The following is a 15,566-nucleotide window of genomic DNA, read 5'->3' as shown; positions in this document are numbered from 1 at the left end:
TCATACCATAAATAAAAAATTAACCCAAAGTAGATCAAAGGACTAAATGTAAGAGTCAAAACTATGAAAGTCTTAAAAAAAAACAAACATAAGGATGAATCTTACTGCCCTCATGTTTGCCAGTGGATTCTTAGTTATGATACCAAAAGCATAAACAGTAGAAGAAAAAAACAGATAAATTGGATTTCATAAAAATTTAAAACTTTTGTGTGACAAAGAACACCATCAAGAAAGTTAAAAGTTGGCTAGGTGCAGTGGCTTATGGCTGTAATCCCAGCACTTTGGGAAGCAGAGGTGGGTGGATCACTTGAGGTCAGGAGTTTGAGACCAGCCTGGCCAACATGGTGAAACCCCGTCTCTACTAAAATACAAAAATTAGCTGGGTGTGTTGGTGCGCTTCTGTAATCCCAGCTACTCAGGAGGCTGAGGCAGGAGAATTGCATGAACCCGGGAGGCAGAGGTTGCAGTGAGCCAAGATCACACCACTGCAATCCAGCCTGGGTGACAGAGTGAGGCTCCGTCTCAAAAAGAAAAAAAAAAAAAAGAAACTTAAAAGTCAGTCTACATAATGGGAGAAAAATATTTGGAAATTATGTATCTAACAATGGGCTAGTATTCAGAATATATAGAAGACTCTTACAACTCATTCATAAAAAGACAACCCAATTTAAGAATAGGCAAAGGATTTTTTTTTAATGATCACTTTAGATACACTTTTTGTTTGTTTTTCCGTAGGTTATTGGGGTACAGATGGTGTTTGGTTACATGAGTAAGTTCTTTAATGGTAATTTCTGAGATTTTGGTGCACCCATCACCTGAGCAGTGTACACTGCACCCTATCTGTAGTCTTTTATCCCTTGTCCCCCTCCCACCCTTCTGCCCAAAGTCCATTGTATCATTCTTACTATAGGCCAAAGATTTGAATAGACTTTTCTCCAGAAACAATGTAAGGATGACTAGTAAACATATGACTTGATGCTCAACATTATTAGCCATTGGGGAAATGCATATCAAAACTACAGTTACCATTTCATACCCTCTAGGGTGACTAGAATCAGATAACAATTGTTGGCTAGGGAGGAAGTGTAGAAATCTGAGTCTTTATACACTGCTCTTGGGAATGTAAAATGCTATAACCACTTTGGAAAACAGTCTGACAATTTCTCAAAAAGTGGCAGCACCCCAAATGTTTATCACCTGATGAAATAGGTCAACAAAATGTGGTATTATTAGCCCATAAAAATGAATAAAGATACATACTACTATAACATAGGTGAATCTTGAAAACAGGTTAAATGAACAGATCCAGTAACAAAAAGACCATTGATTTTGTGATTCCATTTCATATGAAGAATTCATGGGAGACTGAGAGGCGGGCGGATCTCTTGAGGTCAGGAGTTTGAGACCAGCTTGGTCAACATGGTGAAACCCTGTCTCTACAAAAAGATATAAAAATTAACCAGGCATGGTGGCACATGCCTGTAATCCCAGCTACTTGGGTGGCTGAGGCACTAATTGCTTGAACCCGGGAGGCTGAGGTTGCAGTGAGCTGAGATTGTACCACCGTACTCCAGCCTGGGCAACCAACTGAGACCCTGTCTCAAAAAAATAAAAAATAAAAAATTAGGTCAGGCAATTGTGTAGAGATAGAAAGTAGAGGCTGGGCATGATGGTTCATGCCTGTAATCCCAGCACTTTGGGAGGCCAAGGCAGGAGGATCACTTGAAGCCAGGCATTTGAGACCAACCTGGACAACATAGCGAGACTGCATCTCCACAAAAAATGTTAAAAAAAAAAAAATTAGCCAGGCTTGATGGTGCATGCCTGTAATCCCAGTTACTTGGGAGGCTAAAGTGAGAGGATTGCTTGAGCTCAGGAGGTTGAGGCTGCGCTGAGCCTAGATTGCGCCACTACACTCCAGGCTGGGCAACAGAATAGACACTGTGTTTAGAAAAAAAAAAAAAAACTCCATAAAATTATAAAATTTGCCATCTCAATCATTTTTAAGTGTACAATTCAGTAGTGTTTAGTATAGTTATATTATTGTGAAATACATCTCTAGAACTTTTTCTTTTCTTTCTTTTTTTTCTCGGCACAGTCTCGGCTCACTGCAACTTCTGCCTCTCAGGTTCAAGTAATTCTCCTGCCTCAGCCTCCTGAGTAGCAGAGATTACAGGTGCTCGCCACCACGCCCAGCTAATTTTTGTATTTTTTAAATAGAGACGGGGTTTTGCCATGTAGGCCAGACTGGCCTTGAACTCCTGACCTCAGGTGATCCAACTGACTTGGCTTCCCAAAGTCCTGGGATTGCAGGCTTGAGCCACCGCCCCCAGCCTAGAACTTTTTCATCTTGTGAATTGGAAACTCTATGCTCATTAAACAACTCCTACTTTCCCCTCTTCCCAGGTAACTACCACTCTACTTTCTCTTTTTATTTTTTTTGTTTTTATAGAGATGGAGTCTCACTATGTTGCTCAGACTGGTCTGGAACTCCTGGCCTTAAGTGATCTTCCTGCCTCGCCCTTCCAAAGTTTTGGGATTCCAGGTGTGAGCTGCTGCACCCAGCCCCTACTTTCTGTCTGTATGAATTTGACTACTTCAGATATTTGATAAAAATGGAATCATACAGTAGTTGTCTTTTTGTGGCAAGTTTATTTTACTTAGTATAAACGTCCTCAAGGATAATAGTATGTATCAGAATTTCCTTCCTTTGGCCCGGCATGGTGGCGTATGCCTGTAATCCTAGCACTTTGGGACGCCGAGGCGGGCAGATCATGAGGTCAGGAGATCGAGACCATCCTAGCTAACACGGTAAAACCATGTCTCTACTAAAAATACAAAAAATTAGCCGGGCGTGGTGGCAGGTGCCTGTAGTCCCAGCTACTCGGGAGGCTGAGGCAGGATAATGGCGTGAACCCAGGAGGCAGAGCTTACAGTGAGCCAAGATCGTGCCACTGCACTCCAGCCTGGGCAACAGAGCGAGACTCTGTCTCAAAAAAAAGAAAAAAGAATTTCCTTCCTTTTTCAAGTTGAATAATCCATTGTATGTATATATCATATTTTGTTTAGCCATTCACTCATCAATGGACATTTGGGTTGCTTCTATCTTTGGGCTATTGTAAATGGAACTAAGTTGGCTGTTTCTGAATGCTTAGCATAAGACACCAACAGAATAGAGTTTTGATTTGGAGGGAGAAGCAGCAGTTCTGAAGATAAAATATGAGAAAAGGGGCCGGGCGCAGTGGCTCACGCCTGTAATCCTTAACACTTTGGGAGGCCGAGCCGGGCAGATCATGAGGTCAGGAGATTGAGACCATCCTGGCTAACACAGTGAAATCCTGTCTCTACTAAAAATACAAAAAATTAGCTGGGCTATTTTTATAGAACCGCTTGAACCCAGGAAGCTAAGGTTGCAGTGAGCCAAGATTGCGCCACTGCACTCCAGCCTGGGCGACAGAGCAAGACTGTCTCAAAACAAAACAAAACAATACAAACAAAAAAAAAAGGTAGGTCTGAGTGGAATGACTACCTATTTTGCCCTGGTTGTCCTGGGTGGTCAGTGACGATTGTTATATCAGCTCAACTCACAGCTTCCAAAGACTTCTTGAGAAGGGCTGTCTTTTTTCAACATGCTGCTTGGTGAAATGCAAAGTGAATTTGATAAGCTTATTACCCTTATTCAGAAAGAAAGGGCTTGAACAAGCTGAAACCTTTATGTGTGTATGTGCGCACGTATATACGTGTACTTCTTTTTAATTAACAGTATGGTCCTCTAATGTAGGAGAACTTATGCTTTCTTATTTATCATTTTAGTAAAACTAGGTCATGTCCTCATCCAGTGTATGAATATACCACATTTTGTTTATGCATTTTGTTTATGGGTATTTTATTTGTTTCTGTTTGTTTGTTTGTTTGTTTTTTTTGAGATGGAGTCTTGCTCTGTTGCCCAGGCTTGAGTGCAGTGGTGCGATCTCGGCATACCACAACCTCCGCCTCCTGGGTTCAAGGGATTCTCCTGCCTCAGCCTCCTGAGTAGCTGGGACTACAGGTGCGTGCCACCATGCCTGGCTAATTTTTGTATTTTTAGTAGAGACGGGATTTCACTATGTTGGCCAGGCTTGTCTTGAACTCCTGACCTCGTGATCCGCCCACCTCGGCCTCCCAAAGTCCTGGGATTACAGGCGTGAGCCACTGTGCCTGGCCTGTTTGTTTCTGTGTATGAATACTCTATGATCCAGAAATTCCACTCTGGGTATTCACTTAAGAAAATGCATATATATGTGCACCAAGAAACATATTTAATAATATTCATAGCAGCATTATTCCTAATGGCCCAAATTGAAAACAGCCCAAATGTCCATCAACAGTAGGACAGATAAATAAATTGTGATATATTCATACAATGGAATACCATCTAGTAATGAAAAAGTATGAACTACTAATGCATGCAAGAAAGTGCATGAATCTCACGGACGTAATCAAGGAAAAGAATGCAGATACACGAGAATGCTTATTAGATAATTCCATCCATATGATGTCAAAAATAAGCAAATGTGATTTCCTACAATAGCAGTCAAAACAGATTACCTTTGGTTGTGATAAGTAGGAGTTAGTCATTGAGAGGAGGTACCAGAAAACCTACTGGTATGCTGAAAATGTTCTCTTTCCAAATGGTAGTTACATGGGTGTATGTATGGATATATAAAAATTCACTGAGCTCTACAGTTAATGTTTGTGTGCTTTACTGCATGTAAGTTATACCTCAGTAAAAAAGAAAAAGTAGGTGTAAACAAAATTACAAAAAAAAGGTAGATCATTTGTGCAAGAGGACTGAAATTTGTTTTTTGATGTTAACAGTGTATGTCAGTGATCTTCATACCACTTAGGTGGAGCTGCTTCATAATCACTGGATCTAAACAAAGCTGAAAATTATGTGCCAGACTCTTTAGGAAATTGTCCAAATAATTAACAGTAAAGCAAGACTTAAAAAAAAGTGAAACACATAGGTTAACGTTGCTCCTTTTTACATAAATGCTTTCATAAAGATTAAAAATTTTTAGATGTGGGGTGTAGTTGCATCAGTGGGATCTATGAAGTTCTCATTATACTCTGGCTTCTCCTATATGTACATTAGTTGAGTACCTAATTTTACATAAAAATCTACTTTTATGGCTGGGCACGGTGGCTCATGCCTGTAATCCCAGCACTTGGGAGGCCAAGGCGGGCAGATCACGAGGTCAGGAGTTCGACACCAGCTTGGCCAACATGGTGAAACCCTGTCTCTACTAAAAATACAAAAATTAGCTGGGTGTGGTGGCCTGTGCCTGTAGTCCTGACTACTTGGAAGGCTAAGGCAGGCGAATCGCTTGAACCCGGGAGGCGGAGCTTGCAGTGAGCTGAAATTGTGCCACTGCACTCCAGCCTGGGTGACAGAATGAGACTCTGTGTCCAAAAAAAAAAAAAAAATACACACACACACACACACACGCATATATACTTTTACCCCTGGACTGGGTGTGGTGACTCACGCCTGCAATCCCGGCACTTTGGGAGGCCGAGGCGGGTGGATTACCTGAGGTCAGTAGTTTGAGACAAGCCTGGCCAACATGGCAAAACCCTGTCTCTACTAAAAATACAAAAATTAGCCAAGAGTGGTGGTGGGCATGTGTAATCCCAGCTACTTGGGAGGCCGAGGTGGGAGAATTGCTTGAAACTGGGGGGGCGGAGGTTGCAGTGAGCTGTGATTGCACCACTGCACTCCAGCCTGGGCAACAGAGTGAGACTCCATCTCAAAAAAAATATATATTTTAATAGATAATAAAATAATATTAATATATTATTATTCAAATATATCAATATTAATATATTATTAAATATATTAATATTAATATATTTTATTATATTAAATTTTATTATTTTAATATTAATAACAATATTAAAACTTGTAGCAGGGGTAAAAGTGTGTGTATATGTATTATTTTATGTATGTACATATGAATGAATGAATGACAGGGTCTCACTCTGTTGCCCAGGCTGGAGTGCAGTGGTGCAATCACAGGTCACTGTAACCTTGAACTCCTGGACTCAAAGGATCCTCCCATCTCAGCCTCCCAAGTAGCTAGGGCTGAAGGGTGCACCACAATGCCTGGCTAATTATTTAATTTTTTTGTGGAGGCAGAGTCTCACTTTGTTGCCTAGGCTGATCTCAAACCCCTGGCCTCAAGTGATTCTCTCACCTTGACCTCCCAAAGTTTTTGGATTACAGGTTTGCGCCACAGCACCCAGCCTACAACTTTATTAATAACATCTATATTTCCTCTCAAAACTTGCATCACTGTCTAGAATAGAGGTCTGTATTCTTATTGGCAGGAAAATATATTTGACTGTTTTGTCTAATGATCAAGTTCAAGTCACTGATGTTGCATGGTTTTAGTTCTTCCGTAATTGATTGCTTTACCTTGAACTCTGTTCATGATTGTTTTTTCACTTCCAACTATTTTCTTTTTCTTTTTTTTTTTTTTGAGATGGAGTCTCGCTCTGTCACCCAGGCTGGAGTGCAGTGGTGCGATCTTGGCTCACTGCAAGCTCTGCTTCCCGGGTTCACACCATTCTCCTGCCTCAGCCTCTCAAGTAGCTGGGACTACAGGTGCCCGCCACTACCCCCAGCTAATTTTTTTGTATTTTTTATTAGAGACGGGGTTTCACTGTGTTAGCCAGGATGGTCTCGATCTCCTGACCTCGTGATCCACCCGCCTCAGCCTCCCAAAGTGCTGGGATTACAGGCGTGAGCCACCGTGCCCAGCCTCAACTCTTTTATTTTTCAAAGGACTGTTGGACCTTTTTTTTCCTACCTGGGTGGCTGAAATATCTCATTGGTACGTCACTCTTTTTCATTTTCATGGGTTCCCATTTGATCTTTTAATTTTCCACATTCATATTGTAGAGGTCTTCAAATAATAAATGATCCGTCTGTTCTGAAAAAGTACTTCAATTCTGTTTCAGGCCCATAATGAAATATTTACTGATAAAATGATGCAACATCTGAGATTTGTTTCAAAATAATAAAGTTACTGAAATTGGGTAGGTTACATGGGGGAAAATCATATGCCTTTGAAGTTATGCATAAAAATTTTAAAAATACAAAAATACTTCGGTATTTCTCTGCTGCAGAAAATCATACTTTCTAGAATGATTCACTCCAGTTTTTCTGCCCACCACTATAATATAGAACATTTTACAAATTTTCTTTGTAAAGCATAGGCCCTTGAAAGTACATAGACACTTTCTGAAAAATGGAGTATGAGTCCTGCTTTGATGCTATTTATAAATGACTTTCAACTTCTCCCTTTCTTTTGGCTCTTGCTGCCTCTTACCTCACTCCACGTAGCCTCACTTTAGACTTTCAGGTGTTAGAAGCACTCTCATTTTTCTTACTAACAGATTAATCAGAATATCATGTGTAATACCTTAGGAAAGTTATACAGAAACTAGTCCAGCCACTGACCAACTTTTCATTGCAAAATGAAATAATTGAAACTGCTTTTTAGAAGATTTTTATTGATGGCTCTTATTCTTTTATCATAACTCACACTAAAAAAAATTGTGATTTAATATACACATAGTTAATGTCTGTGTATATGAAGTTTCATGAAATAATATTTTATCCTTACTGAGTATAATGTACTCTGATACTTTTTATTTTATATATTTTTTCTTTAAAAAATTTGGTCAAGACATTCTTTAAAATCAATATTTGAATGTATTTACTTTATATCCCACTAATGGATCATGTTCTACACTTTAGAAAACATTTGAGCATTGTCTGTCTTGTTAATAATAAACATGCTGTATATACCATCCCAGTGATATTAAGCTTTAATAAGATTTTCTTTTATTATAATATACTTATTGTTATTGATAGGTAAGCCCTTTAAAAAACTTGACACAAGAAAAAATTATTCTTGCCTTAACTGCTAATCATTTGGGAAATGTTTCTGCATAGTATACTAATATTTTAATACTATTAAGTTAGTAAAAGTGAAAACATTATCTGCTTTTTTTCTTTAGAGTTGTATTGCTATCGTTATCTTCTTACCCCGATCATACTGCTCACTTAAAGAGATGCTCTTTGGGCCGGGCACGATGGCTCATGCCTCCCAGCACTTTGGGAGGCCCAGACGGGAGGCTCACGTGAGGTCAGGAGTTTGAGACCAGCCTGGCAACAAGGTGAAACCCATCTCTACTAAAATACAAAAGTTGGTTGGGTGTGGTGGCATGCACCTGTAATCCCAGTTACTCGGGAGGCAGAGGCAGGAGAATTGCTTGAACCTGGGAGGCAGAGTTTCAGTGAGCCAAGATCACGCCACTGCACTCCAGCCTGGGCAACATAGCAAGACTGTGTCTCCACAAAAAGAAGAGATGCTTTTTGGGTGGAGGTGGCAATAGGCCAACCTGTCCTCTTTGCCCTAAATAGACATGGTAATCATCTGAGTTATATAAAAGTAGTTACTTGTTTTAACTACTAATTGCCTCAAGTTCATTTGGCTGGATTTTTTACAAGTTCTAGGTAGTAATTTATACATGTACTATTTTCACTGAAGGGCAAGAAAATGTGACAGCTGGAGCTCTAACTAAACAGACTGTATGTTCCTTTATCAGTATGGCTCTGAGAACTGAGAACTCCTGGTTCTTTGAAATAATGCAGTATCTGATGAAGCTTACAGTGAATGTTGTCTCTGTAGGTGACTTACAGAAACAGGAAGTCTTCATGCAGAGGGTTTTATGGACAGCATCACATCCAGGACTGCTGCTTTGAAAGGGCTGAGTTTAAATATAAAGCTCCAAAAACTACTGTGTAATGCAGTTCCTTTTCTATTAAGAATAAAGGAACCAATAGCCAGGAAGTGAGCTTGGAAAGCGTTGTGGATTTTGTGCAACAGATACTAAAAGCTTTCAGTGCTTGGGATTGTGCCAGCTCATCAATGATACTTTTCTGTCCATTAAATGGCTTTCCTTCCTCATAGTTATTGGTATGCTTTTATTTTTATTTTTTTAGCTGAAGCAGTTATTTATTTTAAATGGGCAGGGTTTTAACATAATCTTTGTAATTAAATTCATCTGGAGCAAAATTTTTGAGTACTGTGTATTATTTAGGATAGTGGCTGAGTGATTGTCTAAATTTCTGAAACATGGCTGCATTTTGTGTTGACCTGTAAAATTTTAATGATGCATTTGTGCCCTTGCAAAGAAATTCATTTGAGGCAATGCTTAGCTCAGGAGAATTATCAAGTCACCTCCAGTGCCTCTTAAGAAAAAGGATAATAAAAGGGTAACATGTATTTGATTCTTTTGGTGCCCTTAGAGAAATTAAGTAAACGCAAGCTAGCATTTTGTGATGTATCAGCCACTATGTTGGGTGTTACATAGGCTTGTCTCACTTATTATACTTCTGTGATTATACTCTTTTATATACATGTGAAAATAGAAGCTAAGAAGCATTTTATAATTTGTCTATCACTTTTAGGTTCAGTGAGAATTTGGAGGAATGCATCATAGTAGCGTGGAATGATATTGTTTACTCTCCTAACTAAGTCTGTTCTCCGCTAATTAAGAGCATCATTTAGACCAAGCTTGTTCAACCTGTGGCCTGTGGGCCACATGTGGCCCAGGACAGCTTTGAATGCAGCCCAACACAAAATTGCAAACTCTCTTAAAACATTATGTGTTTTTTTTTTTTTTTTTAAGCTCATCAGCTTTTGTTAGTGTTCATGTATTTTATGTGTGGCCCAAGACAATTCTTCCAGTGTGGCCCAGAGACGCCAAAAGGTTGGACACCCCTCATTTAGACCCTTCCGTTTTCCTTATCCCTCACATTACATGTAATCCAAACGTTGTTAGGTTTTCCTTCAAAATACCTTGCATGAAGATCCTATTCTAGTCCTCTCAGGAATTATTACCTCTTCTCTGCTCTAATAATAGAAGTAATAAAAATTAGACTTATCTAGCACCTTGCAGTTTACAAAATATTTGCACATATTCTATCATCTTCATAAAGCTCTGTGAAATAGTTATTCTTTATATGTTCTGTTATAAAAACATTTTATTCATCTTCTTTCTAATTACCTCATTCACTTCTGTTTTATACATTGGGGCCAGATTAATATTTTTTATTTTGTTTATGACTGACACATAATAATTGTACATGCTTATGGGGTAGAGTGTGATGTTTCAATACATCTGTACATTATATAATAAAATAAGGGTAGTTAGCATGTTCATAGCCTTCAATCTTTATCCTTCCTTTGTGATAATAACTTTCAAGATTCTCTTGTCTAGCTATCTTGAATTATACAGTGCGGTAAGTCCTCACTTAATTTCATCACTAGGTTCTTGGACACTGTGATTTTAAGTGAAACCATGTATAAATAAACTAATTTTACAGTGGGGTAATTGATAAAAACAAGAGTTAAGGCCAGGCACAGTGGCTCATGCCTGTAATTTCAGCACTTTGGGAAGCTGAGGTGGGTGGATCTCTTGAGCCCAGGAGTTTGAGACCAGCCTGGGCAACATGGCAAAACCCTGTCTCTACAAAAATTAGCTGGATGTGGTGGTGCATTCCAAGATTTCTTGAGCCTAGGAGACTGAGACTGCAGTGAGCTGTGATTGCACCGCTGCACTCCAGCCTGGGCGATGGAGCAAGACCCCATTCCAAAACACCACCAGACCTGCCTTACAAGAGATCTTGAAAGGAGCAATAAATATAGAAAGGAAAGACTACTACCAGCTAATACAAAAACATACTTAAATATACAGACTAGTGAAACTATAAAGTAACCTCACAAACAAGCCAGCATAATAACCAGCTAACAACACATTGTCAGGATCAAATCCATACCTATCAATACTAGCCTTGAATGTAAACGGGCTAAATACCCCCATTTAAAAGTCACAGAGTGGGGCCGGGCGTGGTGTCTCACACTTGTAATCCCAGCACTTTGGGAGGCCGAGGTGGGCGCATTACAAGGTCAGGAGATCGAGACCATCCTGGCTAACATGGTGAAACCCCGTCTCTACTAAAAAATACAAAAAAATTAGCCGGGCATAGTGGCGGATGCCTGTAATCCCAGCTACTGAGGAGGCTGAGGCAGGAGAATGGCATGAACCCAGGAGGCAGAGCTTGCAGTGAGCCGAGATTGCGCCACTGCACTCCAGCCTGGGCGACAGAGCAAGACTCCATCTCAAAAGAAAAAAAAAACAGTCACAGAGTGGCAAGCTGGATAAAAAGCAAGACCCAATAGTATGTTGTCTTCAAGAGACCCATGTCATGTAATGATATCCGTAGGCTCAAAATAAAAGGATGGAGGAAAATCTACCAAGCAAATGGAAAATAGAAAAAGGCAGGGATTGCAGTTCTAATTTCAGACAAAACAGACTTTAAACCAACAAAAATCAAAAAAGATAGAAGGACATTACATAGTGGTAAAAGGTTCAATTCAACAAGAAGACCTAACTATCCTAAGTATATATGCACCCGACACAGGAGCACCCAGATTCGTAAAGCAAGTTTTTAGATACCGACAAAGAGACGTAGACTCCCACACAATAATAGAAGCACTCCACTGACAGTATCAAACAGATGATTGAGGCAGAAAATTAACAAAGGTATTCAGGACCTGAACTCAGCATTGCACCAAATGGATCTTACAGACCTCTACAGAGCTCTGCACTTCAAAACAACAGAATATACATTCTTCTCATCACCAGATGGCATATACTCTAAAATCAACCACATATTTGGACATAAAGCAATTCTCAGCAAATTCAAAAGGACCAAAATCATATCAAACACATTCTTGCACCACATTACAATTAAAATGGAGGCCAAGGCTGGGCACTGTGGCTAACACCTGTAATCCCAGCACTTTGGGAGGCCAAGGTGGGCTGATTGCTTGAGCTCGGGAGTTCAAGACCAGCCTGGGCAACATGGCGAGACCCTGTCTCTACTAAAAATGCCAGAAAAAAATGGGTGTGGTGATGTGCACCTGTGGTCTCAGCTACTTGAGAGGCTGAGGTGGAGGATTGCTTGTGTCTTGGGGAGGCGGAGGTTGCAGTGAGCCGAGATGGGGCCATTGTACTCCAGCCTGGGTGACAGAGTGAGACCCTGTCTCAAAATAAATAAATAAATTGGCTGAGCTCAGTGGCTCACACCTGTAATCCCAGCACTTTGGCAGGCTGAGACAGGCAGATCACTTGAGTTCCGGAGTTCAAGACCAGCCTGGCCAACATGGTGAAACCCTGTCTCTACTAAAAATACAAAAATTAGCTAGGTGTGGTGGTGCATGCCTGTAGTCCCAGCTACTCTGCTCAAGAGACTAAGTCAGGAGAATCACTTGAACGCAGGAGGCAGAGGTTGCAGTGAGCTGAGATCGCGCTGCTACACTCCAACCCGGGAGACAGAGCGAGACTCTGTCTCAAAAATAAATAAATAAATAAAATACATACATACATACATACATAGTAAAATAAAATAGAAGTCAAGACTAAGAAAATCACTCAAAACCATGCAGTTACATGGAAATTAAACAACCTACTCCTGAATGACTTTTGGGTAAATAATGAAATAAAGACAGAAATCAAGAAGTCCTTTGAAATTAATGAGAACGAAGGTACAACATACCAGAGTCTCTGGGACACAGCTCAGGTAGTGTTTTTTTTTTTTTTTTGAGATGGAGTCTCGCTCTGTCACCCAGGCTGGAGTGCAGTGGCGCGATCTCCGCTCACTGCAAGCTCCGCCTCCCGGGTTCACGCCATTCTCCTGCCTCAGCCTCCCGAGTAGCTGGGACTACAGGCGCCTGCCACCACGCCCGGCTAATTTTTTTGTATTTTTAGTAGAGACGGGGTTTCACTGTGTTGGCCAGGATGGTCTCGATCTCCTGACCTTGTGATCCGCCCATCTCGGCCTCCCAAAGTGCTGAGATTACAGGCGTGAGCCACTGCACCCGGCCACAGCTCAGATAGTGTTAACAGGGAAATTCATAGCGCTAAATGTCCACATCAAAAAGTTAGAAAGATCTCAAATTAACAACCTAGTATCACAATGAAAATAATTAGAGAAACAAGAACAATTCAACCCCACAGCTAGCAGAGAAGACAAAAAATAACCAAAATCAGAGATGAACCAAAGGAAATTAAGACATGAAAAACCATTCAAAAGATCAACAAATCTAGAAGTTGGTTTCTTGGAAAAAAAAATTGATAAACAGGCCACTAGCTAGACTAATAAAGAATAAAAGAGAGAAGATCCAAGTAAACACAATTAGAAATTATGAGGGGGATGTTACCACTGACCCCACAGAAATACAAACAGCCATCAGAGGCCAGGTGTGGTGGCTCATGCCTATAATCCCAGCACTTAGGGAGGCCAAGGTGGGTGGATCACTTGAGGGTCAGGAGTTCAAGACCAGCCTGGCCAGTATGGCAAAACCCTGTCTCTACTAAAAATACAAAAAAAATTAGTCAGGTCTGGTGCCGTGCACCTGTAATTTCAGCTGCTGGGGAGGCTGAGGTGGGAGAATCACTTGAGCCTGGGAGGTGGAGGTTGCAGTGAGCTGAGATTGCACCCCTGCACTCCAACGTGGGTGGCAGAGTGAGACTCCATGTCAAAAATAAAAATAAAAATAGCCATCAGAGGCCGGGCATGGTGGCTCACGTCTGTAATCCCAGCACTTTGGGAGGCTGAGGTGGGCGGATCACCTGAGGTCAGGAGTTCAAGACCAGTCTGGCCAACATGGCAAAACCCTGTCTCTGCTAAAAATACAAAAATTAGCTGGACGTGGTGGTGTGCACCTGTAATCCCACCTACTCGGGAGGCTGGGGCAGGAGAATCGCTTGAACCCGGGAGGCAGAGGTTGCAGTGAGCTGAGATCGCACCACTGCACTCCAGCCTGGGCCACAGAGCAAGACTCCGTCTCAAAAAAAAAAAAAAATAGCCATCAGAAACTGCTACAAACACCTCTGTGCACACAAGCCAGAAAACCTAGAAGGGATACATAAATTCCTGGACACATACACCTGCCCAAGACTGAAGGAAGAAATTGATTTCCTGAACACACCAAGAATGAGCTCCAAAGTCCAATCAGTAATAAATAGGCTACCAACCAAAAACCCAGGACCAGATGGATTCACAGCCTAATTCTACTGGATATGTAAAGAAGAACTAGTGCCATTTCTACTGAAACTGTTTCAAAAAGTTGAGGAGGAGTGACCTATGGCATACTTCTGATCACAAAAACATCACCAAACTTCTAGATAAAGGCCCAAAACACTTGTAATGTTAAACATTGAAATAAATGTGGGCTATACATACATTTAAGACAGATTAATAAAAACAAGATAATTACCCATTTTTTTTGGTGAATCAGTGAGTGATGGCAGCACAATGGTAGTGGGTAAAATCAAGGAATAAATGTTTGCAAAGCAAAAATGGTAAGGAGACTATCCTACTACTGTGCAGTGCAAAAACAAATATAGCAGGCTCCTTGAGCACTGTTGTACTGCATTGTTGATTGTCTTGCATATGTATGATTACCATAGACTAGAATTTTAATTTTACAATAATTTGTATTCATGCATTTTTCCAACCCACTTATCCCAGTTCAGGGTCTCAGGTTGCCAGACCCTATCCCAGCAGTTTAGGGCACAAGGTGGGAATCAGCCCTGGAGGAATGTCATTCCGTGGCGGGATGCTGACACACACACCCACATTCACTCATCCTGGGACAATTTAAACACCCCAGTTAGCTCAAAAACAATTGAAATAAAAAGAATAAAAAATGAAATCCTGTATGTTCCCTAAAAAACAAACAAAACACCGCAGTTAACCTAAGGTACACATCTTTGGGATGTGGGAAGAAACTGGAGTACCCAGAAGAAACCCACACAGACATGAGGAGAACATGCAAACTCTACACAGATGGTAGTTCTGGCTGGGAATTGATTTTTTTTTCTCATCAGTGTTATAACATGAAATGATGTTATTTAAGGTCCTTTTGTTAGCTATAGTCATTCTACTACTTAATAGAACACTAGAACTTATTCTTAAAATCTCACTGTAACTTTGTACCCATTGACAAACCTTTCCTTATTCCTCTTCCTTCTCCCTCCCCAGCCTCTGATAACCACCATTCTGTTCTCTCCTATGAGATCAGCTTTCCTAGATTCCACATATAAGTCAGATAATGCAGGATTTGTGTTTCTGTGCCTGGCTTATTTCACTTAACATGTTCTCCATGTTTATCCCTTTGCCACAAATGACAGCACTTCCTTTTTATAGCTGAATAGTATTCTATTGTATATATGTACATTTTCTTTTCATCTATTGATGTACACTTAGGTTGATTTCATATCTTGGCTATTGTGAATATGCTGCAGTAAACATGGGAGGGCAGATATCTTTTTGGCATACTGGTTTCCTCCCCTCCCATCCCCAATTTTATTTAAAAAATAAAATTTATTTTATTTTATTTTTTTGTAGAGATGGGTTTTGCCATGTTGCTCAGGCTGGTCTT

At 40.5% G+C, this 15,566-nt stretch overlaps 1 protein-coding gene across 20 annotated transcripts in view; it reads left to right on the top strand.

The window, feature by feature from the left end:
• CSNK1G1 (casein kinase 1 gamma 1) overlaps positions 1-15,566 on the top strand; it is a 180,499-nt gene that overhangs the window by 66,218 nt on the left and 98,715 nt on the right. For 8 of the 20 annotated variants that reach the window (XM_055362555.2, XM_055362548.2, XM_055362556.2 and 5 more), the window contains one exon: positions 2,453-2,545. The exons of the other annotated variants lie outside the window; for them this stretch is intronic. In XM_055362555.2, the coding sequence (XP_055218530.1) occupies positions 2,453-2,545 (93 nt within the window). The remainder of the gene's footprint in view (positions 1-2,452; positions 2,546-15,566) is intronic. 20 annotated transcript variants of the gene reach the window in all.

Source organism: Gorilla gorilla, chromosome 16 (genome assembly GCF_029281585.2).
Source record: "Gorilla gorilla gorilla isolate KB3781 chromosome 16, NHGRI_mGorGor1-v2.1_pri, whole genome shotgun sequence".
In the NCBI taxonomy this organism is placed as follows: domain Eukaryota; kingdom Metazoa; phylum Chordata; class Mammalia; order Primates; family Hominidae; genus Gorilla; species Gorilla gorilla.
Note: the sequence above shows the minus strand (reverse complement) of the source record. Positions and strands in the feature narration are given on the sequence as shown.